Here is a 24,982-nt window from a genome sequence, read left to right on the forward strand (position 1 = left end):
GTTTATGTGGTATTTTATTATCACACAAACTATGTATGTGTATTAGATAAAATTTGGAATACAGTTTACTTATTGTAAATTTTTAAATAAAATATATAGACTTTTCTGGTGTGGTGTAAGCACAATAACTTGTACAAATATGTAACACTTTCTTTTAACCCTACTTCGGGTGACATTAATTATCATGCTAATGAATGTAAATTGCAACTCGGGTGCAGGTCATATAGATCGTGTTTCAGCCGTGCTACATACCCATGTACCGCTAAAAATTATCACAATTTTACACTCGGTATCTGAAAACGTGAGATATTTGAATATCTATACTCTTGTTCCTCATTTTCTAGTCAGTATCCGAGTGGTTCACTCACTCAATCGGTGCAAAAGGCAAATGTAAAAACATAAATAATATATTTATATTTACTAAAAATGAAAAAAATTGCCATTGTGTTCAGTCTTTTTGTGTTATTTGAAATTAATGTTAATGGATTAAACCTTCCTGGACCATTAGTGTACGTAGTAACACCTTCGCCGCATTCACCTGGAGCTGACAAAGGAAGATCAGCGCCATTTTACTATCATAATTGGATTAAAAGGATTGATTCACCGCAAAATGTGACCACTACGATTTCTACACCGAAACTGAAGGTCAAAACTCCTGATTTGATTTTCGCTGAGTTTGAATCTGATAACAGCGATAATATGAAGAAATCAATACGAAAGCTTTTAGAAAAGGAAAAAACAGAAATTAAGACAAGTACTACAATGGGATCCATATACGTACCCGATGAAGATATAAATAGAAACTCACATAAAACTTATGAAACTACAACAGAAAAAATGGAAGAAAAATCACAATCTACTAGTAATGATATGACAGATTATTTTGCTTTGTATAATAATTTGTACAATAACGATCCCCCTGCTCCTGTATACATCTCATCTACTATGGCTTCATCATCCACTACTACAACAGCAGCACCAGCTGATGTGGAAAATGTTTGGCACATAATCGATAGTGAAAAATATAACCAGTATTCTGGTAAATGGAATGAAATACCTATTACGTCCGAAACAAATCAAGATACCATGGAAGATAGTAAAACAAATAGCAACAAAGAAACGTATCAACAAAAACAGGAGGATAATGCAGTCGATGAAAACTTTGCTTTACCTGGGTAGGTATTTTATTAATGTACTGAAATTCATTAAGTAGTTCTATTTATTAATAACCATAAAGTTTATAATGTCTATTTTGAAATTGCAGATTTGGAACTAATCCTGGAAATGGAGCAGAGAATGAATCACGAGCAATTCGAACAGAACAGAATATTCGTTTTCCATATGTCAGTTTAAAACCGTTTCAGATGAAAAACTTAAAGAAACCCCTATCCAATATTTTTACTAATAGTAAAAAGGGGAACAATAATATGTTCACTAGTTTAGATAACTTTCAAGAAATTAAAAACCCAGTTAGAGGTGAGGCTCAAGACATTGATATTGTTCGTCAACCTATTGAACGTTATAATCCAGCACAGCCATATCTACCCCATGATTATGGAAGTAAATCTAAACAATCTAGTCCAATTGCAACACCAATGAAAACAGTCGCTAACTTGGTACCACCGCCACCTCCACCTCCACCTAAATTGACTGCAGATGATTTTCCTTCACCTACAAACTACGAATCGTTTCCTCCTTATGCTGTACCAACTGCTGATTCTGTTCCAATGGTATCATCTCCAGCAGTAAAACCTACTGCTATATCGTACCAGCCTCCAGCTGAAACATCTAATGATTCCGAGTTTGATGCACCTCCCACTGATAGTGACAACGATGACATGTCAATGGCATTAGGATATCGATATAAACCTCCTGCCTTTGTACCAACACTTCCATCAGTAAAAAAACCATATGACGGTTACTCTTATGATAAGCCACTTATGGCTATGGATACTCCACCAACTATGAATACTGGAGGCTATTCCTACAATAAACCTGCAATGTCTTTAGATAGCCCTACCGTAATGAACATGGGAACTTATAATAAACCAGATCCAACCATGGATTCAATGCCTGAAGATAAGCCTGATTTTCACGGATATAATTATAATAAGCCGCCACCTGTGTCACCACCAGAAGATCATGCGCCGTTTCCTACCTACGGGTATCACGATCATGGACCACCTTCTTATCATCATGAATCTGATTACCCAGAACTGATATTTGATAAACCACATGGTGGAATGGATGACTCAAAGAATGGAGGTGATACTAAAGGCGGAGATGATACAAAAGATATAGGTATGATGCCTCCGCCGCCACAACCGCAGCAAGATATGAAACCGGACATGGATTCCAGTTCAATGGACGATCATGGTTTTCCACATGACTTTCCTGGTGATTTAAAATATCACGACTTTGATGACCATGACTTCTATCACCATCATCATCATCATCATACGACAACGACAACAACTACTACTGAAATGCCTCGTGTAAATAGGTACAGTTATTATTATTTGGGGAAAAAGTTATACTATTTACCACTGTATTTTAGTGTGTATTTCATAGTTTACGTAGGAGCATTAATAATTAAGGCCATTCTGAGACACAAAATTGTTTATCCAAATAGTTGGCGTCCTAATGATCAGACTGCTTCATTTTTCTCTAAACGATCTGTAGATTCTTGGAATTTTTCTAATGAAACTTTACACGAGGTAACAGGTAGAGTAACGAGAGCTATTGCGAAGGCAGCAGAAAAATATATGACTGAAAATACGAAAGTAGATAAATAAAATTATGACAAATACTTAAGTAGAAAGTAAGGTGTTGTGGACTGGACATATTTAATGTAAGCCGTGTAAAGTTGTTCATGTACTGAAATGTATAAATATCATTTAAATATTGTTCATTATCACAACAATGTTAATTTAGATGTAAAAAAAAAGAAATATTATTTGTAGGTGAAACTATGTGCTCAATAAATTTATAGACTTTTTATATTTATTCGTTTTATTACTCATAAAAAATGTTTCAGCTTCATTATTTAGGGCAAATAATTTTATTAATAGAGTTGATCCATTATGTTGTAAAAATTCTTAAACTTTATAACAAAAATGTAGCAACTTTAAGGACTATTATCTGTTGCATAATATTTTTCTCTGGGAGTGTAGATGTAAGCACTGTACTTATAGTTTCTATAAACGTTTGGTTCGTACGCTTAATTATTTATAAGAAAAAAATTGTTATCTCAAACTACACAACTAGCGACTTGCGGGATAGGAAATTGGTAATTGATTTGAAATCAAAATTTTATTTAAGAACGCTTATACAAATAATCTTTTAAATCATCAAGTTGTCTGATTAAATAATAATACGTAATAATATAATAAATCAGGCTTTTGAGGTCAGCAGAAATCACAGACTGCCATTTCTAACCACAAACATGCTTTTATCTTAATGTACCTTTCTAGTTTCCTCCACATTCATACATATCTTGTGCTCTAAATATATTATTTCTTCAGATGTCATTAATTTGGTCGCTATAATAGTCATAAATAGTAATTTGACAATTACTAAAAGTCAATAAAGACACACCCTATACAACTGCTTAAGATAATGGACAACCATTCGTTTGCTGTTATATACATAGTTGTAACATATTACGCTGACGTTGATAAGGGCAGGAAGATGATGGTTATGATGGCAGGTAGTGTTTGTATTAGATATCTGTTACATTTGTAGGTAATACTAGCTTTAAAATTGTCGACGGCTCTAGGGAGTTGACCTATATAAGATACTTATATCACGGTCGTTGTGATTAAAATACCTATAGATTACTGTAGCAGTTTTTATTTGGAATGCCCATTCAGAAATTATTCTGGAATCATCCATGAGTTGCCATCAGCCTGCCTACTAATGGTTGTAAACTAATATGTATATTCTATCGTGCATGAAATTTAGTTTCTTTCATAATACGTCATTTGTGTTGCTTCTATAGCGGCAGATCTATTATAAATAAAGTAGTACAAGAATGCAAACTTATTGCTAATTTTTTAATTAAATATCATAAGTCAATTATGTTACATAATCAATACCTTGTAATATGAAGTTATAAAATCATTTGTCTTGACTTACTATCAATAGATTGTCAAGACTATTGAATCTACAAAGCTATAGAATATAGGTTTGTTTTATAACAAGCATCCGCTTAGACAGGATTTTATATTATGAAATATGAACATAAAAACTAATATAACCGTGCGTTTAAACGTTCTCATTGTTACTGTAATCTATTTGAAAATTCTTATTAAATTTGTAGAAAAGATCCCAAAACGCCATTCTGTTGTTGAAGTGCCTGTGTTCAATACTAATAACTTTATCTATGTTTAAGTAAGGTCTCGTATCTGCGGTGATAGCTGGCCATTTTACAGGTATTAAATCCGTCAGCTCGGGAGTTGGATCTCTGTAAATATTATATACACATTTTAAATAACTAAAATATTAATCATATTGTGACAAAGCTATAATAATATATGACTTCTTTTCAAATAATAAACCACGTTCTAGCAAACATAACAAACTTACAGGCATGTGGCATTCTAGCTTTATAGCTAAAATAAATAAGATGATGGCATCTATTTGGCACAGGTGATTTACTTAAAATTTTATAATATAATTTAAATACTCTGTTATGCCCATAGTACTGTTCATGTCTATAGACGAAGGTTACCACTTTCCATCGGGTGGACGGTCAACTTGTTTGACATTATAAATTGCATAAAATAAAATAAAAAGTACAGATGGACCACTTGATAAATAAACAAATACTTTAGTCTCAAGTCATCGAAACAGGAAAAGCTTTGAGTGACCTTAAAATACTTATTAATGTATATTATTATTATATTATTATTATTATTATTACGTATGGACGAATAACTAAAAATAGAGAATATTTTATATTTCTCTGTGTGTAATACAAAATAACAACTGCTAATTATCTCTATACTATAAAATACAGTACAACAAAATAGTATAATAAATAGTACAAGAGAAGAAAAATTCGTAATTTACTATTAGCCTGGATGTCGAGTTAATAGTAGGCCAATATTCATTTTTTATAGGGTGAGACAATCGCTTTTAGCAATTAATAGCTTGTTACGAGTTAAGACTAGAATTTTTAATGATAAATATAATAAAATAATATTGATACCATACCCATACTTTGCAAAATTGGTCCAAAGTGTTGTGATTCGATCAATAACCAATTGATCTTCAGATGTAGGTTCCTGTTCAAATAAAGATACATCAAATAAATAACCTATCTCATCTGAATGTGCTGCGTTTCCTGTGCTAATGTTAAATATTTTCTTAGCATAATTTCTTTGTCCATTATACGAAAACAAATAGAGAAACACTTTTGTGGCTCCATTGTTAATATATTTTTGGATAGTTCTTTCAGAAGGATGAATAAATCGGAAATCAGAAGCAAAGTGTGTTATATTATCCTGGAGTTTTTCACTCATTACTTCATCGCCTAAATAAAAGTGACGGACAATTTCTTCCATTTCTTTAAGATAGACACTTTCAAAATGAAATCCAGTTTCTAGCAGTTCTTTAAACAGATTCGCATTCTTGAAAAAATTAGGCTCTTTAATTCCATACTGATAAAGCATTTCATCATTATTATAGCCTATAAGTATAGGGATATTTTTAACATTATCAGTTGTCACATGTATGGGATCTTGGCTAATGAAATTATCTGTATTGTCATAGTCGTTTTCTACGCAAACTTTATATGTATCTGTTAAATCTAATTCTATCATTGTGGAGATAACTAAGTTTGTGTCAACATTTGCTAAAAATTGTAATGCTTCATTTGTAATGTCAGTTTCGAAACCAAGGTGGGCACTTAATTTTAATAAACTATCCATATTCGGTCGTGATAATGCCCAAGGGCAGAAACTGGTACCGCTTTGTAAGATAACATTATTAAATAGTTTTTCTCGACCATATAACAAATGGTAATCAACTGATGCTCCACCAGCACTTTCGCCAAATAAAGTTATTTTATTTGAATCACCACCAAATGCGTCAATATTATTATTTATCCATTTCAATGCTAGAAGCTGATCTTTAAGACCTTGATTTCCCGGTACTTCAGGTGTGTCAAGACATGTAAAACCATAGGGTCCTAACCGATAGTTAATTGTCACTAATATAATATCATGTCTAACTAAATATTTTGGACCATAAATATATTTTCCGGCAAAACCTCTATTGAAACCACCGCCATAAAACCAAACTAGAATGGGCAGACGATTTCTAGAGCTCGCTGAGTCGGGCACATAAATGTTAAGATGTAAACAATCCAATGATCCTACTATTGTATTGTTAAATTCTTCACGTTGGGGACATATAGCCGAGTCGTCATAAGCTTCAAATATATCTATGAATCGAGGAGTCGGTATTGCTACCTAAAACAAATTAATTATGATATTACATATATAGATTGAACTTAATTAATCAGACAATAATTCAATTTAAGACTTTCTATGTTATCATACATTATCTCATATCATATAACGAACTTTCCAGGTATTATTTAGAATATCTCGAGCAATTTATATTTATATAAGTATATGGTACATAAATTATTGATACTACCACATATCTATTAGTAAATATCATGGACTGTACAGAATAATTGTATAGACTTAAGGACTAATATATTTAATATATTACCTATGTCTCTTGTATCAGAAATTGCGTTGTCTATTTTATAATTTAGATAGTGAAACACAACAGGTTTGAATTTTTGCATCAGAAAAATCAGGTAATATGATTCAGTTAACTTGAGCAAGTTTCAAAATCTTTATAACTAGTAAAATTTTTACAAATATTATTACTAAAATTATAGTAACTAAAAATCTATCTTAGAAGTTCAGTACTTTTTACTATAATTTTTATTTTAATAAAAAAAAAAAAAAACAATGAGATACACTTACCCCAAATGGATTTGCTGGGTCTACAGTAGCATATGGTATACCAAGAAACATTGAATAGTTGCCATTGTTTGCTCGTAAACCGCGGATAAGACCGATGTTGGTATCGACTAAGGGATCAATTCGTTCTGTCCCTGATGTATCACCAAACAGAAATATTAAGAAACATCCCAATATCATGTTGTTGTTAATCAATAACACCTCTTATATTTTTGTTTCAAATTCAGTGAAAGAAATGTTGTGTACTATCGAGGATTAATACTTTTATTATATATGCGTGAGAACAGTATACAAAAGATCTTACACGTTACCTTGATTGTACAATGCTAGTCACAATATAGTAATATCTGCGTAAATAAACACTATTCTAGGTGTAGGAAAGTTTATATTCGTAAACGATTTTTTTATCTCAATTGATATCTGTATCTTTTTATACAGATTTCAGATAAGAGAGGTATTTTTCAAAGTGTACGAGAGCTACTTGATCCGTCGTCCAGTGATTTGCGTCAGAGGTTTTCGTTCAAAAGTAAAATGGCTATTATTTACATCAATATCAAGTGGGGTATTAATAAGTATATCAGAGTGTTTTTTTTTTAATGGATGATAATGGAATGGTAACCCCGCCTGCGCTAACGGTATACGCTGGCGAGGCACCAGTAAGAGGTGATAGGTGAGGATGAAAAGGCAGGTCAGTTAGGCCATCGTGACGAATTCAAGAATAAATTAGTCACGATAGTTTCTAGGGGGAACCGCGTGGAGGTCGACCTGATAGGGTATATTGAGAGCAAAATATCAGTGTTAGTTTTATAAGAGTAGTTAGTTAATTAGTCATCATTCTATTGTCAATTGTCTACAGTATTTTCAATGCATCCCTTATAGATAAGGAACGGTTTTGAATAACTCGTATCTACTAAAATTGTAGTCATATAACATATTGGAAGCTCTTTAGTAAGGATCGTCTTAGACTACGTTTGCTTGTTTATATTATTATCTTCATAACAGTCAGCCCAATGTCTTGTCAGTTTGCTGATCTTTCTGAATGTGATACAATTAAGGTACTCTTTTATGAAATATTATTTACATCACTCACATTATTATATATAATTATAATAATTTAATGTATTAATGAAAAGAAAGAAACTAGCGTAATAAATAATTTCTTTTTTGGTCAGCATTTATTAAACACAAATTTCAATTATTTTTTAACCTAAAGTAAAAGCTATTATTTGTTGATCTATTTAATGCCTACATTATTACTATAAGGAATAAGAAATGAGTTTATGCATCGTTAGTGCTATATCCTTTAAGGTACTGCCTATTGAGGTCGAAGAAGAGATCTAGGAAGGTCATCCTTTCATGAAAAGGTCTTTTCTTTATGTCGATATCTCGATCAATGTTCAAGTAAAACAGTATGTCTTTTGTGCTGGCTGGCCATTTTACTGGTAATAGGTCTGTAGTCTCCGGCGTCGGGTCACTGTATGAAACAACGCAAAAAATATTTTATGTATTTAAATTTAATAAATTTTCGGGATAGGGCCCGAAAATATTAATGGTAGGAATATATTAACGTTTGTGTTGTTAGTATCATATTTTGATTTAAAGATGGCATCTAATTTATATATTTGTACTGTCGGCTACAGACATGTATCTATCGCAACGAAATGAGAATATAGATATGTCGAAATCACGTAATATATCAAATATTGTAATCTTGTGATATGAATATTATAATATTGTGATAAAGAGTATAGTGATTTCAATGAACTAAATCTAGTAAAATGATTTTTTTTTATTGTGAAACAAAATCTTAAATTATTTTATAATTACTTAACTGATATAATTAATGGATTAATTAGTAAAGATACTTACTCGAATTTAACGAAATTTGCCCATAATGTAGTCATTCGATCAATAACTAATTGATCTTCAGCTGTCGGATTGTCATCCATATAAGATATATCAAATAAGTAACCAATTTCATCTGCATGCAAAGCATTTCCTGTTGTAATATTATCTTTGTCCTTTACAAAGTTTCTGCCACCGTTGTAAGAAAACATATAATGAAATATAACAGCACCATTATTAAGATATTTTTGTAAGCTTCTAAAAGAAGGATAAATAAAGTACAAATCTGACATATAGTCAGTTATTTTAGATTTAACATTCACATTAATTTCTTCGTCTCCTATATAAAAATGTCTTACATATTTTTCCATTTGAATTAGTTGTTCATTTTCAAAATTGAAAGTCTCTGTTAAATATGTATAAAAAATTTTTGAATTATCATTAGTATCATCATATGAAGCGTGCAGTTCATCATTATTGAAACCTATGATAAGAGTTATATTATTAAAATTTCTAGGTTCTACATTATTTGGGTGTTCGGTTATTAAAATTTCATTACCGTCAATTTTTTTTTCTACACATGGTTTAAATGACAATTCTAATTCATCTGTTGCTGCAATCACCAAGGTAGTATCAATGGTTGCTAAAAATTGTAAGGCCTCGTCTGTAATATTTGTCGGATAACCCAAATAGTTAGCTAATTTTAAAGGAGCCTCTTTGTCCGGTTCTGTTATTACCCAAGGACATAATGACGTACCACTTTGCATTATTACTTTATTAAATAATTTTTCTTGAGCATACAATAGAAGCAAATCAACAGATGCGCCTCCTGCACTCTCTCCAAATGTTGTAATTTTATTAGTATCACCTGCAAATGCCTCAATATTATCGTTTATCCACCTCAATGCTGCTAGTTGATCTTTAAGTCCTTGATTTCCTGGTACTTCGGGCGTATCCAAACACATGAACCCGTATGGTCCAACACGATAGTTAACTGTCACTAAGATAATATCATGCCGAACTAAATATTTTGGTCCATATAAGTAACGTCCAGAGAATCCTATTTTAAAGATGCCACCGTATATCCACACCAGCACAGGGAGACGATTTGTAGAGCTGGCAGAGTTGGGTACGTAAATGTTTAAATGTAAACAATCAAGATCACCAACTATACTATTCTCGAACTCTTCAATTTGAGGGCATATAGCGGAATCGTTGTATGCTTCGAATACACCAGAAAATTTGGGATATGGGGAAGAGGTCTGAAAACAACAGAATTTATTAAAAGTAATAAAAGTAAATAAAAATATGTAGGTACATAACTAACATATTAACTTAACATATTTTTTTTATTTTGCATATATATATATATATATATGCAAAAATTTATTGCAATAATTATTTTCTGTTAATATTTATAATAATACAACCGGGCAAATATAAGATATATATAGTATATATATAGTATAATAAACTTACACCAAATGGGTTCGCTGAGTCGACTGTTGCGTACGGTATACCCAAAAACATGGAATATGCACCATCGGTCGCTTTCTGCCCTCGTATGAGTCCTACTTTTGTTTCGACTAATGGGTCAATACTTGATATTCCTATAACACCATGAAAAAATATGATTACATATAATGAAAATGGATTTTTGAACAAAGCCATCACTGTAGCTTTTTTCGCAATACGGTAATGTAAATTTCAATGTTGTATTTTAATCGGACTCTGAAATACTTATATCTATTACAGAATCAGCAAGACTGATTGTTGAATTTATCTTGAATGTTATCGCAATATCATATGATAGTTACCATCACTTGGTTGTACTTGACTTAATCTTTACGAGTACTTAAAATTGAAAGAAATCTACAAGTGAACACTGATAAATTTTATTTTTGTTGTAAGTAAAAATACTAGATGGCGTAACAAGATTAGCAATATACTATATTTTAAGTTAGACCTTCAGGAATTTAATCATTAAGACTGCATCCAATTTGGAGTAGTAATCCAAGGTGTAGTACCTTTTGAGAGATGTCGGAATAAACAGACAAAGAAAAATTTCTAAAAACTGTTTTAGCTTCTGTTTTTTTAAGACCTCATCTAAATCTTATATAAATTTTATTTAATATTTTCTATATATAGACATCGTTTAATTATAATTTTATCTATAGACTTGAACGTAACATGGACGTAACAGAGTATACAGTGTCGGCATAGATACCCTTCATATGTTGCCATTCTTGAGGTAAACACAGAAGTGAATATGTAAAGTACAAACAGGTAGGTACATGAGTTCACTAAATCTTTGATTTTTATTGTAAACAATTGATAGTCTGGCGTCTGGCGCTGAATATTTTTTATGTAAACGTTGTCAACTTAAAGTTTTTATTACAATTATGTTTTTAATATTCTTTGTATATACACTCAAATATTATAACGTAGTCGCGACAATTTCGATAACCAGTTAAGATTATAGTAATATAAAGTTTCTTGTTTTATTAGATAAGTAGGACGTTCTATGTACCGCATGATGCACTTAATATTAGATTTATAACGTTTCATGAAAAAAAATAGCGATGTTTGACAGTCAGGAAGAGAAATTTTCACTGAAATTTTTATGAAACAGATATTATACTATCAACATATAAGTTTAGGTTTAACATAAAGGCTCTAAGGTTAATATTGTAAAGGTATTTAGATGTTTGTTAGTCAGTCACGCATAATTGGCTAAACAGATTTGAATACAATTTACAAAGGTATTTTTTATGCTAGTACAATTAACTTGATTTAATTAGTAGTTTAAAGTTATTAAAATATATAAAATAAATAATAATTTTTCTTATATAAGTTTATTTTTATTGTCTCTCCCCCTAATAAAAAGCATTTCGTTGATATCTCAGTATGCCTATGATCAACATTTTTAGAATAAGAGAAAACATTTAAATTTTCCCTGTATATATAATAAAGTGACCTGAAAAAGTCGAGGACAAAAAATAGTGACATAAAAAATAAACTGAAATTTACATCTCATTACAAATGTTAGATCAATGGAATTCGTCGCCAGCAGATTAAAGCCCAGACTTTGAGAAAGTGTGTAAATATAAATTCATTAGATACGTTTAGATAGTGTCTGACAAAAAATGTATTCATTGTCTCTTTCCCACGATATCGATCACTTTATTCCACTACTTTGAAAAATAGACATACGCCCACAAATGATTAAAATTAAGTGAGTGAGAATATGAGTAAGGCATACCTATGTAATGGGTTTGTTTAACAATTCGCTCCCACAAACATCAAGCTTTATGGTCGTAACACATAATATGTAGGTATCTATTTACAAGAATTTTTGTCATTATCAACCGTCTTTAAAAAGTAGAAGGTTCTGAATTCGACTGAATTGAGAATCTTCTTCTTTCTGAAGTCATTTAAAAAAACAACCATTGTTTTTGCGCTTGTTACCTCATAACTCCGTCAGTTTTACATCGATTTGAATTTTTTTTTTATCTGAAAGATACATCCGTACTTACAGATTAGTCCTATAGAGATTTTATTAATATTGGTTCAATAGTTTAATTTTAAAATCAAAATAAATGAATTTACCACAATTAAAGTAGCTTTTGTTTTGTGTAATACAATTAATAATTATTGCGATGGATATTAAAGTATACAGGGGTCAATTTGTAAAAAGTATTTACTTATTACTTTGGATTTAATTTTGGAACCTTGACTGCGTGAACTAAAACGGTAGATGGATTATAATGAAATATGTTACACACTTAATGTATTGTTTAAAACATTTGGATAGGTGATTATAGATTAGGGCTAAAAAACGAAAAGGTGAAAATCGGACGATGATCCAGATACACAAGAAATATGCGTGTTAAGCTTATTATTTTGTAAATAAGGCGATAAAGTTGTCTTACAGATAATTGGGTGAGTCTTCACTTAGAGCGAGAAATCACCAATGAATTTTCGATTGTTTCAAATTTGGTAATATATAAATATTATTTTTTAAATTTGTATTCATTTTTTCCATTCAACTCGATCTCTAAAGAATTCCAGGCGAAGGTGTAAATAATTGTTGAAAATTACGAATATAATAAATACGTTCAATACTCATTCACCAATTATAGGTATGTTTAGGTATGTTTTCGTTTGTAATAGCATAGTGACAAGCTAAGCGATTTAAATGCGCTTTTACCGTAGAAACATATATATATGAGTATTTCTTTGAATGTTTTTTATTTACACTCTATTTTACTCCCACTCTATTTTCCGCGCTTAGCCTCTCATTTGGGCCGTTGTGCGTAGAATATTTCTTCGAGACAGAACAAGTTATTAGTTTACAATAAAAGTAAAGCTTAAAATAGGAGGTAAAAATAAAACAATAGATGATGAAAATGGCTAAAAACAGGACAAGTAATATTCGATATAATAAATTATATTTATTATATAAAACTTAGAATGGCAAATAAGCGTACATGAACAGTAATTTGGCCGTCATACAATATAATGCTCTGTGATGCACGTGACATTACTCATGTTATTTTTGAGAACTATGATATTGCTGCCTGTATCTCTAGATTTTAAATTTTATTGCCATATCTCATCTTCCAAACTGAAACACTATCATACAAGCACAACTACTTTACAGTAGTAAGTATTCAGACTATTTTTGTGCAGTTGCCTTCTGATAATGTATAACGTGTACCTATTTTTAGTTAGACATAAGTATTGCCGCTATCAATGAGCCTCCGCCTGTGCTTTCACTGTCAATACTGCAAATTTAATTTACACGCTACACATACAACTACATGCGAACAATATATTGACAGAATCTATATTTCAGGCGCTCCCTTTACACGGTTAACGGGACGGTGACATTTCAAATCAGTCAGTCGTTTAGCCATCGTCTGGCGGTGAAGTACTTTTTTTAAATATATACCTAGTGAAAACAAAGTGAAAAATCGTTATATTAATAATTCACATATTAGGTGATATGGTTTCGAGGGATACATTATTTTTGTCATGTCACGCGTTGGTTTGGGCGGCGGCGGCTCTAGCTCTATGGTCGGTGGGCGCGAGCGCAGCGGGGCGGTACGACACTGCTACGCCATACAGTCCGCCTTATACGAAATACAAATATATACCTTTACAGTAAGTAATTATTATATAAGATAATAATAACAATTGTACAGAACAAGAGCTTTTAGAAAAATAACAAGTATAATTATTATTAACAGCAAACCACGATTTCGTCTGTATGGTAATTTGGAAAAATATAATGTAATTATTTTATACTAATACCATTGTAGGAATTTTATAGGGACCATGAAATTAAGGGTCTGAATTAATCTATTAAAGATTCTCTACTTTTTAAGTCATATCGGATACAAATTCCAATTTACAATTCATTCCACAACAGATTTTAATAAAATATGTATACCAACTTTTAAGTTGGGCTAGCAATTAAACAACATTTTGAAAGTTCATTAGGCCATTTTCTCGTGATGTTCATGTGGAATTCTTATTATCAATAAAAAAAAAAAATACTACTTAAATTTTGAAAGAAGACGATACACTCGTATCGAAATATTTTGTTAGTGCGATTGGTATTTTTATATACACTTTCGAGACTTAACATGATGAAAAATTTGCGGATAAATTGTATCTATATATACCCGTTTCTTTAGTGCCGAGGTTTCGACATGGATTGCACTAACAATTGTCGTGGTAGCGATAGGTTCCAATAGTGTATTTAAAATATATATAAACAACGCAAACGTTTAAAATTAACTAGTATTAATTATTATTATTAATAATTTGTTTGTATAATTGGTATTACGTTGTTTATAGAGAAATTATTTATATAGTATATTACAGAATATTATCATATATATGCCCGTGTAGGTGGTATTTTTTACACCTACTATGGTATCGCAAACAAGCACATCTTATATAAGATATTATGTATATACTAAAACTACATAAGACATACATATACTAAAAGTTGCAGATAGTACAAAAATTACATTAGCTAATATATGTTCAAGACAGTTATATATCAAAAATAACTACGATTTTTTGCATGCTATTAGATACAAGTGGATTTTTAAGAGAAATCAATATAATAGATCTTCCAAATGGCATATCAAGATAAAACATTCTAAATTAGACCTGAAGGAATATTATTGTAAAAACTGCATTCTATTTGGCGTAGTAGCTTATGTGTGTTGCATCAAAATTTCTAAAAATTTTAATGTTTTATCTTGATATATTGGAAGTGGTCCCTTATATTGATTTTCCTCTCTTAAATACTTGTATGTCCCATATATAAAAATCGTATAGTTATAATTTTGATATATGCTGAAGATATATTAGCTAATGTAATTTTGTACTATCTGCAACTTTTAGTATATGTATAGTTTATGTAGTTTTAGTATATACATACATATCTTATATAAGATATGCTTGTTTGCCACCATAGTAGTGTAAAAAATACCACGGGCATAATAGAGTATTCTGTAATATCTATAGTCCTGTTCATGTCCATAGGCCACGGTTATCATTTTCAATAATATTAATTAAGTAGGCCCTCAGCTCCTTTTATTTTCTAAGTATTGGAAGAAAATGTAATAAGACCATGAAGGCACTTTATAAAAACAATCGAGTGATACATTTTAGAGTAGATATATTTTAAATATAACTCTAGTACGGTTGGTGCTAAAACTATGAAAATCCCCTAGGTAATTTATGCAGTTTATTAATTAAAATGTGCATTAAAATAATTTACAATCATCTCTTTAAGTATTTAATGTGAAGTGTATGAAAAATTTCAGTAATGGCAACACACAGACTGACAATCTATTTGAAGAACTTCCTGAGGAGTCAGAGTCGTCTAACACGCACATGCCGCCTTCTGAGCTGATCCTGGCAGGCTTGAGGACTCTCCTTGATGTTGTCAGGAATATCAATAAGAGTCGAGCCAATAACAGCCTAGCCACCGCTAAAAACTCAACAGCTGTTGTAGTAAGTAGTTTTTTGGATATCCCAAAAATATTTCGTTAATTTTTTTAATTTAGTTAATATATAAAAAATGATATCTAACTGATCCTACTAATATTTTAAACGTAAAAGTTTGTAAAGATGGCTAGACATTTGTAAAGTGGTTACTCAGTCACTATAATATGGTTGAAAAGATTTTTATTATTCTACCTTAACACATCGGATATTTAATATACTTATTTGCGAGGAAAGCCACGAGAAACAGCCAGTATAAAATAATTAAACTTGATAAGTTAAGGCAACCCCGAAATCATACTAAATGTTATCCATGAATTATTGCTAAATAAATTATATGTATGTATTTTATTAATTCGAAATATGACGATGGCAATTCTTCTTTGTAAACAACTTTTTTTTTATTTACAATTTATGATCGTCATATGTTATTTTTTATAGATATAGACAAGTGAAAGGCAAAAGTATACAGAACTACATATAATACTAATTTCGGCACAAACATTTAATTATTTGTTAGAGGTTTGGGCTAAATTATTTAAAAATATTATATAGTAATTTTTAGGGTTACAGTGTTGCTATATACAACAGTATAATCTATTAGATATCTCATATTTATCCAAGTCAGGTTAGTGATAACGGTATTACCTGAACTGGGTGACCGTGTGTACAGCGGCGCTAACTGAAGCTACACTCCTTGTTTAAATATACAATATTATAGTTCACATATATATGTAAATTTATTAATTTATGATGTATCTATAATATCATATATATAACTGTAAATTATAGTAGTACTCAAATAATATACAACTTGTGTCAAAATCAGAAACTCTAGTATATGGAATAAACGCAATATTTTAGGCGTTTATGATTTTGGTGAAATTTTACAGGGCTTATTCTTTTATTTGTTTCTTAAAATTAAAATCAGTTTCTAAAAGAAATCGATCTTATGTTATTTTTAAGAAATGAATAATTTATGGTTTTGCTTCTCAAAAATTTAGCGACTAGAAACAAGATCATGACAAAATTAACAATATGATATCGTCACGGCAATGAAGCTTATTGATTACGCATGTAAAAAATAGACGATAACAAAACTTTCCTTTCCTATTCGAAATTTATTTCGGGGACTATTTACCAATTTAAAGTAGCCAGCATGATAAGAGTTATTTATACAAAAAGAAGGTGGTAGTTTTTAATGAAATGGTAAACTCGCCCGTGCTATCGGTATACACTGGCTGGGTACTAGTGAGTGATGATAGGCGAAATCAAGTCAGTGAGTTTAACATGATTAAATCAATAAGAATTAAGCACGATAGTTTCGAGGGGGATGCTTTTTTAAACAACGAAGTGGCAAACAAACATATATCCCGTCTCATGGTAAACGGTCACTGTAGCCTATGCCTGCAACAAAAGGAGTCATGTGCTTGATCATGTGGAGATTGATCTCACAGGATAAATCATCACTACCAATAGAGCCGCCACTCTCCATCACTAACAATTGCTTCCCCTCTCCCATGTTTTGCTGTATGTATTTCAACTTTTTAGTATTTTTTGTAGCTCCGAAAATCAAACTCATTTAACACCACGTTTGGAGATAGCGGCCGAGGATTTGACGACTATTATGATGAGCACCACTACCACGACACCACGACGACGACGACTGCGAAACCTATGAAGCAAGGACGATACACGGACCCGTGGGCTGGTTACTACGACTGGATCATAAACGAAGGATCTTTCAAGTTCTGGAGCGTTTTCCAGGTAGATTTACTTTTTATTTTAACATGAGGCGTAGAGTTCTCTTCTACAAACGCTCAAATTATACAATTAACTTCCTACTGAGATTTTCGCTAGACACAACAAATACGTGACATTGTAGGCGTTCATAAACTTAAGTTTGTTCTCAGTTGGTATTTTTACGCTCTTGATCTATCTATTTTGTTTTTTCTTGTTTAGTTGTATTCCCAGATGTTCGTTTATTATCTATTTTCTCTTAATATGGAATGTTTTTATTTGAAAAGTAAGAGGGTAGCGTGGCACTTTTAAAGAAATTACGATGTCTTTTATATTTTGGTACATTCATCATACAGTATTTTAATATGTAAATTTTTCGACAAATTTTATAAGAGTGACATACTCATTTACGGAGTTGTTCTGATAGAGAATGGCTCTTGTCATGCAGAAGAAAACTATGTTACAGTATTATCGTTCCAATAATACTAGATGAAAAAAAATATGATGTTTTATATTCAAGCTGTAAAATGTAATTTGATGTAGTTGATAAATACGTACAAATAAGTATGACCTCTTGTGCAACGTAGCGCATCGTAGCGATAAAATGACGTCGTTAAATGTTGTGGCGTCCAAAAAAATTGTTGCTATACCGTCATTTTAATAATCAAAAATGCAAGAATGACGCTTATGTCATAACATTGACATAGTTTTGGTAATGTTCGAGCGACAATGTCGCGTCAAGCATGGGTGCCAACTCAGGAAAATATTTGCATTGAAGACCTTGTACGAGTCATTATGCATTTCCTACGAGTTCTATAAGTATTTTACTTTTATCATTAGAGAAAATTTGTACAATAATCGTCTACATGGTAAAGTATCTATGTTTTATTGGTACTTCTGTTCATTTTTGCATTCATTAAGAGAGCTTTTGCATGGTTGTGTTTCTATTATAAGGGTATAAAACTACAGGATACGAAGGCAAAACACCTGTCTTTTGAAATGGTAAGATACAAGGGAATAACTTTACGTGCGATATTGAATTGGAAATGCTTGAAAAAAAAAAAACTCTTTTCTTATTTATCAGTTTGTCAATTTATCTGTTTATGTCATTTTTACATGAAACAGCTGCACTGCTTATGATTATTTTTTATAGAATAGTTAAAATATGGATTAACATAATATTCCTACTGTATTATTTTATTATGTTATTTTGCCAATGATCTGACCTTTTTTTCTACATAAATTTCATGTAGAGATTCCAAATCTGTAATATTTTGACGGAATGGATATAGCAAAGTTAAAGTAACTGCATAACGTGATAGACGTGTCCTCTATATAAATCCAAGTCGATGTACTAGATAAATATGGGTCGTATTTAATCACTGTTAAAGATGATTGTATTATGGTGTTCTTTAAATTTCGCATGTAATTTACATAAACGCACGCATATTCTTTGTTAAGGTCAAACAAACAACTATTGAAAAGCATTTGAATAGTCTCATCTAATTGTGCAGTTTGTAAATTGGCGTGATTACTTTTAAGTGCTTCTCCACAGTGCTTCCGGATTTTTTTTTGTTTATATTTGATGTTTTACATAATAGTTTTATTACTAAATATTCAATTCCACTTAAAAGCCCCTGTCCGCATGCGTTCTTCTTTGTAATTATAAATTACAATGCAGATTATGCGTGATGGTGTTAGGTACCTAACCTGTTTGTAGCATAATATTTATTAAAACAAAATATACTTATTGTATTGTCTTTGTGTATTGTTATTTTTAAGTTTATAGTCATGCTAAACTTAGCATGACTTAATAACAAGTAAGAAAATAAATTATTATATTTTATTTTATATTTTTATGATACTATGTATATTTTGATCTAATGTTTTGTACCACAAAAAATTCTGATATTAATCTTTATAAAAGATCAGAATTAGCATTAGACTAGACTAACACACAATGGATAAATTAATACAATAATCATCATGATTGGCAAATACGTTGCTTACACATACATAGAAAATACATTCTAAATGAGAACCTGATGCTTTTTGAATTCTGTTTAAAATGATTAGCTATTAATAAGAGTAAAAGAGGTGGTTTACGAATAGGTATCTAAATGAAATCAATTTGAATATTAATGTCAAAATGAAATCTATTTTAACTCAGTAAGTTTCAACAGTGTAATCCATCAAGCGATTAATATTCGTATTGTCGTAAAATACGACAACATAACCTTCAAGAAAAGAGTATATTCCTTTTTAAAAGGCCGGCAGCACACCTGCAATGCCGCTGATGTTGTGGGTGATCATGGGCGGCGGTAGTCACTTACCATCAGGTGAGCCGCATGCTCGTTTGCCCACTGCGTTGTAAAAAAAAAAATAAGAATACACCGGAAACAAGTCAGCCTGAACCGAGTTTTTGATTAGTAATTTCCTGATCTTTAGAAACGTAGATTAGTATAGATAGATGCCTTGAACTGTAAATAAATTATCAAGTGGAACATTTGTATGGTTGTTGTGCATTTACAATACAGAAACGTGGTACAAAGCGCAATGGTGATTTTTCGTTTTACATTCGTGCCGTAACTTGCAAGCTTCTTGCTTCAAGCGTGCGGGTCGCGGTAATGAACTTGTTGGTTTCCCATACTACGAATGATGATCTCTTGATCATTATTGATTATACATATCGAAATAACCTTATAATTAATTGTTTTATAAATGAATTGTTTATCAAATATTTGTCTTGCTTAGAGCATCTATTTATTAAAAACAATATGATTATATCAAACCGGTTGAATTGTATCTTAAATCTGTAAATATAACAAAACTGTAAATATGGTGCACGCATTACCCATTACGCATTACTAAATAGAGAAAATATTTTATTTAGCTTCATTTAAGCATAAAATGATTTATATATAGTTAGGTATATTTATATTTTTACAAACAATATTTTCTTTTAAATTTCATCTTTAACTTTCAACTTTATAATTGAAAAATTTTTACTCACTATACATATCAATATTTGGCACATTGCTATCACTATAGATATGACGTAAGGACGGAATCGCAGTTACGAGATATTAGGATATTACGATAGAAATTTTTATATAGTTCATATTATTATAAACCCTCGGCTTTTCACCTTTAAGGCGGGTAAACGTCACATACATTTCTGAAATCTATTACTATCAACAAGATTTAGATAGGTGATCCCGCGGAAAGGAGATAAATGGCTTTTCATGACTAAACAGAATTGAATGTCGAACGAGTCAGTTTATAGCAACCTGTCTTTAGTGACGTAGAAAAATCACCTACTGTACTATATAATGATCATCCACAACGTTATATAGAGTCGATAATTTATCGTATGAACTTACCAGAGGGAGACTTTGTACAAAAGTCAATTGCTTGGGTACCTCTGTCCCATTCGTACTGGGTACAGAGGAATAACATCTGAGTCCTCAGGAATGGCAACGCATGGAGGGTATCATGGGCAAAACAGTATACTCTGTTATGTCCATGGTACTGCTCATGTCTATAGGCGACGGTTAACACTTTCCATCAGGTGGGCCGTCAGCTTGTTTGCCATTCTAAGTTGTATAAAAAAAAAAAAATCTAATTTAATCTAATCAAACTACATGGCAGTGAACCATTTCAAAGAAGATGAAATGAAGATATTGCACATTGCGTAACATGTTCACATTTTAATGAAGAAACTCTTTTTTAAGTCCAAGAAAGTTATTGCAGCTGTACTCGGATTAGATTCATTTTATTGATTACTGCTGTATGTTTTTTCACAGTTATCTGTTATAAATTGTATTTATAAACGTTATAAACAAAAACTACATTAGGACAAATCGTAAATCTTAATAAGTAGATTACACAATACGAGAATGTTCTCATGTTAAACCTACATGTTACTTTCGGACGTATAATAAACATTTTTATTATACCTAATCACGACTTTATTTCGTTTCAGCTATTCACTGCAGCTCTTCTACTGTATGCCGCATTTTCTGCCATTTATTATGCGAAATTCAACCCTATATTACCGGACTATAGTATGGAGTACGACGATTACTTCCTGGAACGCACTGTTGGCAGGAAAGCAAGGAGTCTTGACCCCTCGGAATTACCATCAGGTCTCACATGGATAAATCCTAGAACATTCCAATTTATTTTAGACGCAATTTCAAAATATTATGAAAATGAATAACTTTTTTTTTTTATTAGGGTTTTATAATTGTGGTTTATATTTCATTATTGTCAATTATTGTTGGAACAATGTACACAAATGCATTATAACAAAATCACACTCATACTTTGATCGATATTTTCGTATTGAGGTATGGATCATTAATAAATATATCATATCTCAATACCTCAATACAAAAATATTGATGATGAGTATGATTTTGTTATAATCCAAATGGGATAATAAACTAATACTAAAATCAATACAGGGCAACGACCTCATTATTTAAGTATAGTTTAAATAGTTAATGTAATATTTTAAGACAATAAAAAACACTTGTTACCCTGTATTGATTGTACTCAACATAACTTGATGTACAAAAACAAATATTAAAAGAATTTAATCAATTTCCATGTATATTTTTTTTATTTCACGTAATGTACCAATAACCGTGGTAAAGTTACAAGTTAATTTGAAATGGAATATAGTACGAATACAATCGTAGTATAAAATTCACCTTAAATAAAATTATTAAAATATACCTGTACTGACTACTGAAGAATATACTGAAAGAAACTTTGTAATATTATTGTAATATTCTCAATTATCTACAAAAAATTATACGTATGGTTAAAATTTCAATTAATATAATATAAAAAAAAATATTAAAAAACAGATTAGATTTTATTTTGTATAAAATTGTAAGCCTAAATGATGTGATTTAGTTCTTGTGTATGCTCAACATCGAATTTATTGGCTTTTTAACTTTTTAAGTGAACTGGGTGCTCAATTTTAGTTTCTAGGTAAAATTTGATTTAAAAAAATAATAAAATATATATGTTATTGTAGAAGCACGTAAATTGGTAAATCTTAGGTTTTACCAGTAAATCTCAGTATTTACCAACATGTAAGGATTTTATAAAAAACAGATCATTTATGGGACTTTTACCAAAATTAAACTAATTTATCTTTCTCACTACGGGTGACGAGCACCACGTACTGAACATGTGTTACTTTTTGTCTATTTTTTTTATATGTATTTACTATGTTATTTGTTTGATGTAAAATAAAAAAAAATAGTTTTACCATAATTTGGGGTTTTACAGTAACATATATAATATTTATATACGAGTTTCATTTACCTTTCATATATTTCATAAATAAATACTAAATATTTTATTGTGATATGTCTGGTTACTGCAAAAGAAATTTTCGATACAAAAAACCGAGCACAACTTGTATGGGTCATAAAATGTACGGGGGGCCAAAAGCCACAACGTTTTATGTGATGTAACACCCGCACTACATCTATTGGAAAATAAAGTTTCGATGGCAAAAACCTCTACTCCGTATTAAGCACCTCTCACACTAGAATAGCTAATATATAATAGAAAACAATAATTATGTCATATTATCGTTATAATATCAGTTGTCATCAACTGTCCACTGCTGAACATAGTCCTTTTCTTAATGGGGGAGGGGGGGGGGGAGGGGGGTCATACAATATGTCATATAGATTGTCATAATATAAAATAGCAAAACTATAAGAAAGTATTTAAAATAAGTAAACAGTAATAATACCTATTTCATTGGTCTGAACTTTTTACAATAAAGATTTGCAAAACAATAACTTTGTTGAAATTTCTTAATAACGAGTTACTATTTACCTACATTATAGTTACAAACAGTAGATAAGTACTTATTTGAAATTCATAATATCTTCTAATTTTGAAATTGTAAAATAATTATGTTCTGTGATTGTTTATGCTCGTAAACTATGGATCTACTGATTCACCTTTTGCTCTCATTCCAATTTTAAATTTTGTGACAGTATATTCTTTTACAATTCGGGCTTTACAGTTGAAATACGCTTCCTAAAGACGTAAGAATAATAAATTTTGTATTCAAGAAACAAATGCTTTGCAACCTCCTGAAAATATTTGTGAAGCACTCGTATTATTCTTATCCTCCTTGTATACAGTGCTTTGTTTATTTATTTTTATACGGGTTGAAGATATTTCAGTGGTTGTAATATATGTATATGGATTACATATGTACATATCTTTTCTTTGTACAGCGAACTAACTGTAGTTTTCTCAATGGCTGATCACGAGAAAAAAATATCTAAATATATAAATTATTAAATTTCAATTAATTATTTAATATTATTAATTATTTAATTGTTTTGTCATAAAATATATAAATTACATAGAAATTATTATATTAAAAATGGCCGGGTGGTTCCGGCATAAAATAGGCCACCCCTTCTTTTCTCGTAGGTGTTGTAAGAGGCGCCTAAAGAGGGCGAGGGATGGGCAGCAGCGCCCCTCTCTAAAGTCTGACTGCGGCTGCCAATTTACCTACTAAGCGTGGCAACTAATGGAAAAATCCCCCAAGGAGAAGGTTTATGTCCAGCAGTGGACAGTTAAAAGCTGATATGATGATAATGAAGAGAGAAAATAATGTAAGAGAATAATTAGAAGTTTAAAAAGTTTTACCATAACATTAGAACCTAATAGTACTAAGTTTACAGATCTCCTGCTTTTCTATTACCATCATTATGCATCTCAAAAATTATCATTCGAAAAACATTATCCTTGGTACATATATACACATTTGGTATTACACCGACTTGTAAATACATATACATATTTTGATACATATAGTAAGTATTGGAATAGAATGTGTTGTTGTTTCGTTTTGGGGTTTAAGGTCAACGGCCTGTAAGCTTATGTTAGTGCAATGTTTGAGACGAGAGATATAGCAACCTAAACCTCAGGATTAGCAATGCATGAGGCGTGCAATGGGTGGCACATTGTATTATGTATACTTGGTTTCCATATCTCATTATTATAAACATGTTTCATAATTACATAAAAAAATTCTCTTAACAAAAAAGCTAATACTGTCTAATTGTTTTAATTATTAGTTTGCTGATTGATGACTTTATTTTGAATTAACAATTTAACTCAAAAGCGAAGGACGAATCAATAACTAATAGGTTTATTCGTAGATTAAGGAATACCAAATCTTACAAAAGCATCTCTTTCTATGGATCTATTAAACATTTAATATTTGTATTAAGTTAAAAAGTGTTTTAGATAATTTAAAATTGTGTTACACAAAAAACCTATTTTAATTGTCACAAAACTAGTTATTGACA

At 30.8% G+C, this 24,982-nt stretch overlaps 4 protein-coding genes across 4 annotated transcripts; 2 read left to right on the forward strand and 2 right to left on the reverse strand.

The window, feature by feature from the left end:
* The first annotated feature begins 410 nt into the window (after window positions 1-410).
* LOC113518553 (uncharacterized) lies at window positions 411-3,110 on the forward strand. The gene is made up of 2 exons (XM_052902693.1): window positions 411-1,175; window positions 1,265-3,110. Exons 1-2 carry the CDS (start codon window positions 427-429, stop codon window positions 2,793-2,795), a joined length of 2,280 nt encoding a protein of 759 aa, XP_052758653.1. The 5' UTR covers window positions 411-426; the 3' UTR covers window positions 2,796-3,110.
* A 924-nt stretch (window positions 3,111-4,034) lies between these two features.
* Window positions 4,035-7,476, reverse strand: LOC113518554 (cholinesterase 2-like). Its single transcript, XM_026903536.3, has 3 exons — window positions 7,008-7,476; window positions 5,218-6,476; window positions 4,035-4,465 (listed from the first exon to the last, which is right to left on the reverse strand). Exons 1-3 carry the CDS (start codon window positions 7,182-7,184, stop codon window positions 4,267-4,269), a joined length of 1,635 nt encoding a protein of 544 aa, XP_026759337.2. The 5' UTR covers window positions 7,185-7,476; the 3' UTR covers window positions 4,035-4,266.
* A 684-nt stretch (window positions 7,477-8,160) lies between these two features.
* On the reverse strand, window positions 8,161-10,616 carry LOC113518161 (esterase FE4-like). The gene is made up of 3 exons (XM_026902945.3): window positions 10,329-10,616; window positions 8,874-10,111; window positions 8,161-8,478 (listed from the first exon to the last, which is right to left on the reverse strand). The coding sequence occupies exons 1-3, from the start codon at window positions 10,518-10,520 to the stop codon at window positions 8,283-8,285; spliced, it is 1,626 nt and encodes a 541-aa protein (XP_026758746.2). The 5' UTR covers window positions 10,521-10,616; the 3' UTR covers window positions 8,161-8,282.
* A 3,149-nt stretch (window positions 10,617-13,765) lies between these two features.
* Window positions 13,766-22,943, forward strand: LOC113518162 (uncharacterized). Its single transcript, XM_026902946.3, has 4 exons — window positions 13,766-14,015; window positions 15,698-15,887; window positions 17,442-17,645; window positions 21,604-22,943. The coding sequence occupies exons 1-4, from the start codon at window positions 13,858-13,860 to the stop codon at window positions 21,838-21,840; spliced, it is 789 nt and encodes a 262-aa protein (XP_026758747.2). The 5' UTR covers window positions 13,766-13,857; the 3' UTR covers window positions 21,841-22,943.
* The last annotated feature ends 2,039 nt before the right edge of the window (window positions 22,944-24,982 follow it).

This window comes from Galleria mellonella, unplaced genomic scaffold, assembly GCF_026898425.1.
Source record: "Galleria mellonella isolate WM207_F2 unplaced genomic scaffold, CSIRO_AGI_GalMel_v1 utg132, whole genome shotgun sequence".
Lineage (NCBI taxonomy): Eukaryota > Metazoa > Arthropoda > Insecta > Lepidoptera > Pyralidae > Galleria > Galleria mellonella.

Bases quoted from the DNA above. Each gene is read 5' to 3' on its own strand.
- LOC113518553 (XM_052902693.1), top strand. From the start codon at position 427: ATGAAAAAAATTGCCATTGTGTTCAGTCTTTTTGTGTTATTTGAAATT. The intron at 1,176-1,264 runs GTAGGTATTTTA...TTGAAATTGCAG, and splicing joins GAAAACTTTGCTTTACCTGG to ATTTGGAACTAATCCTGGAA.
- LOC113518554 (XM_026903536.3), bottom strand. From the start codon at position 7,184: ATGATATTGGGATGTTTCTTAATATTTCTGTTTGGTGATACATCAGGG. The intron at 6,477-7,007 runs GTAAGTGTATCT...AATTTGTTTTAG, and splicing joins ACCCAGCAAATCCATTTGGG to GTAGCAATACCGACTCCTCG. The intron at 4,466-5,217 runs GTATGGTATCAA...TAATATTTACAG, and splicing joins ACCAATTTTGCAAAGTATGG to AGATCCAACTCCCGAGCTGA.
- LOC113518161 (XM_026902945.3), bottom strand. From the start codon at position 10,520: ATGGCTTTGTTCAAAAATCCATTTTCATTATATGTAATCATATTTTTT. The intron at 10,112-10,328 runs GTAAGTTTATTA...TGTTGTTTTCAG, and splicing joins ACTCAGCGAACCCATTTGGT to ACCTCTTCCCCATATCCCAA. The intron at 8,479-8,873 runs GTAAGTATCTTT...TGTTTCATACAG, and splicing joins GCAAATTTCGTTAAATTCGA to TGACCCGACGCCGGAGACTA.
- LOC113518162 (XM_026902946.3), top strand. From the start codon at position 13,858: ATGGTTTCGAGGGATACATTATTTTTGTCATGTCACGCGTTGGTTTGG. The intron at 14,016-15,697 runs GTAAGTAATTAT...GAAAAATTTCAG, and splicing joins TACAAATATATACCTTTACA to TAATGGCAACACACAGACTG. The intron at 15,888-17,441 runs GTAAGTAGTTTT...TATTTTTTGTAG, and splicing joins AAAACTCAACAGCTGTTGTA to CTCCGAAAATCAAACTCATT.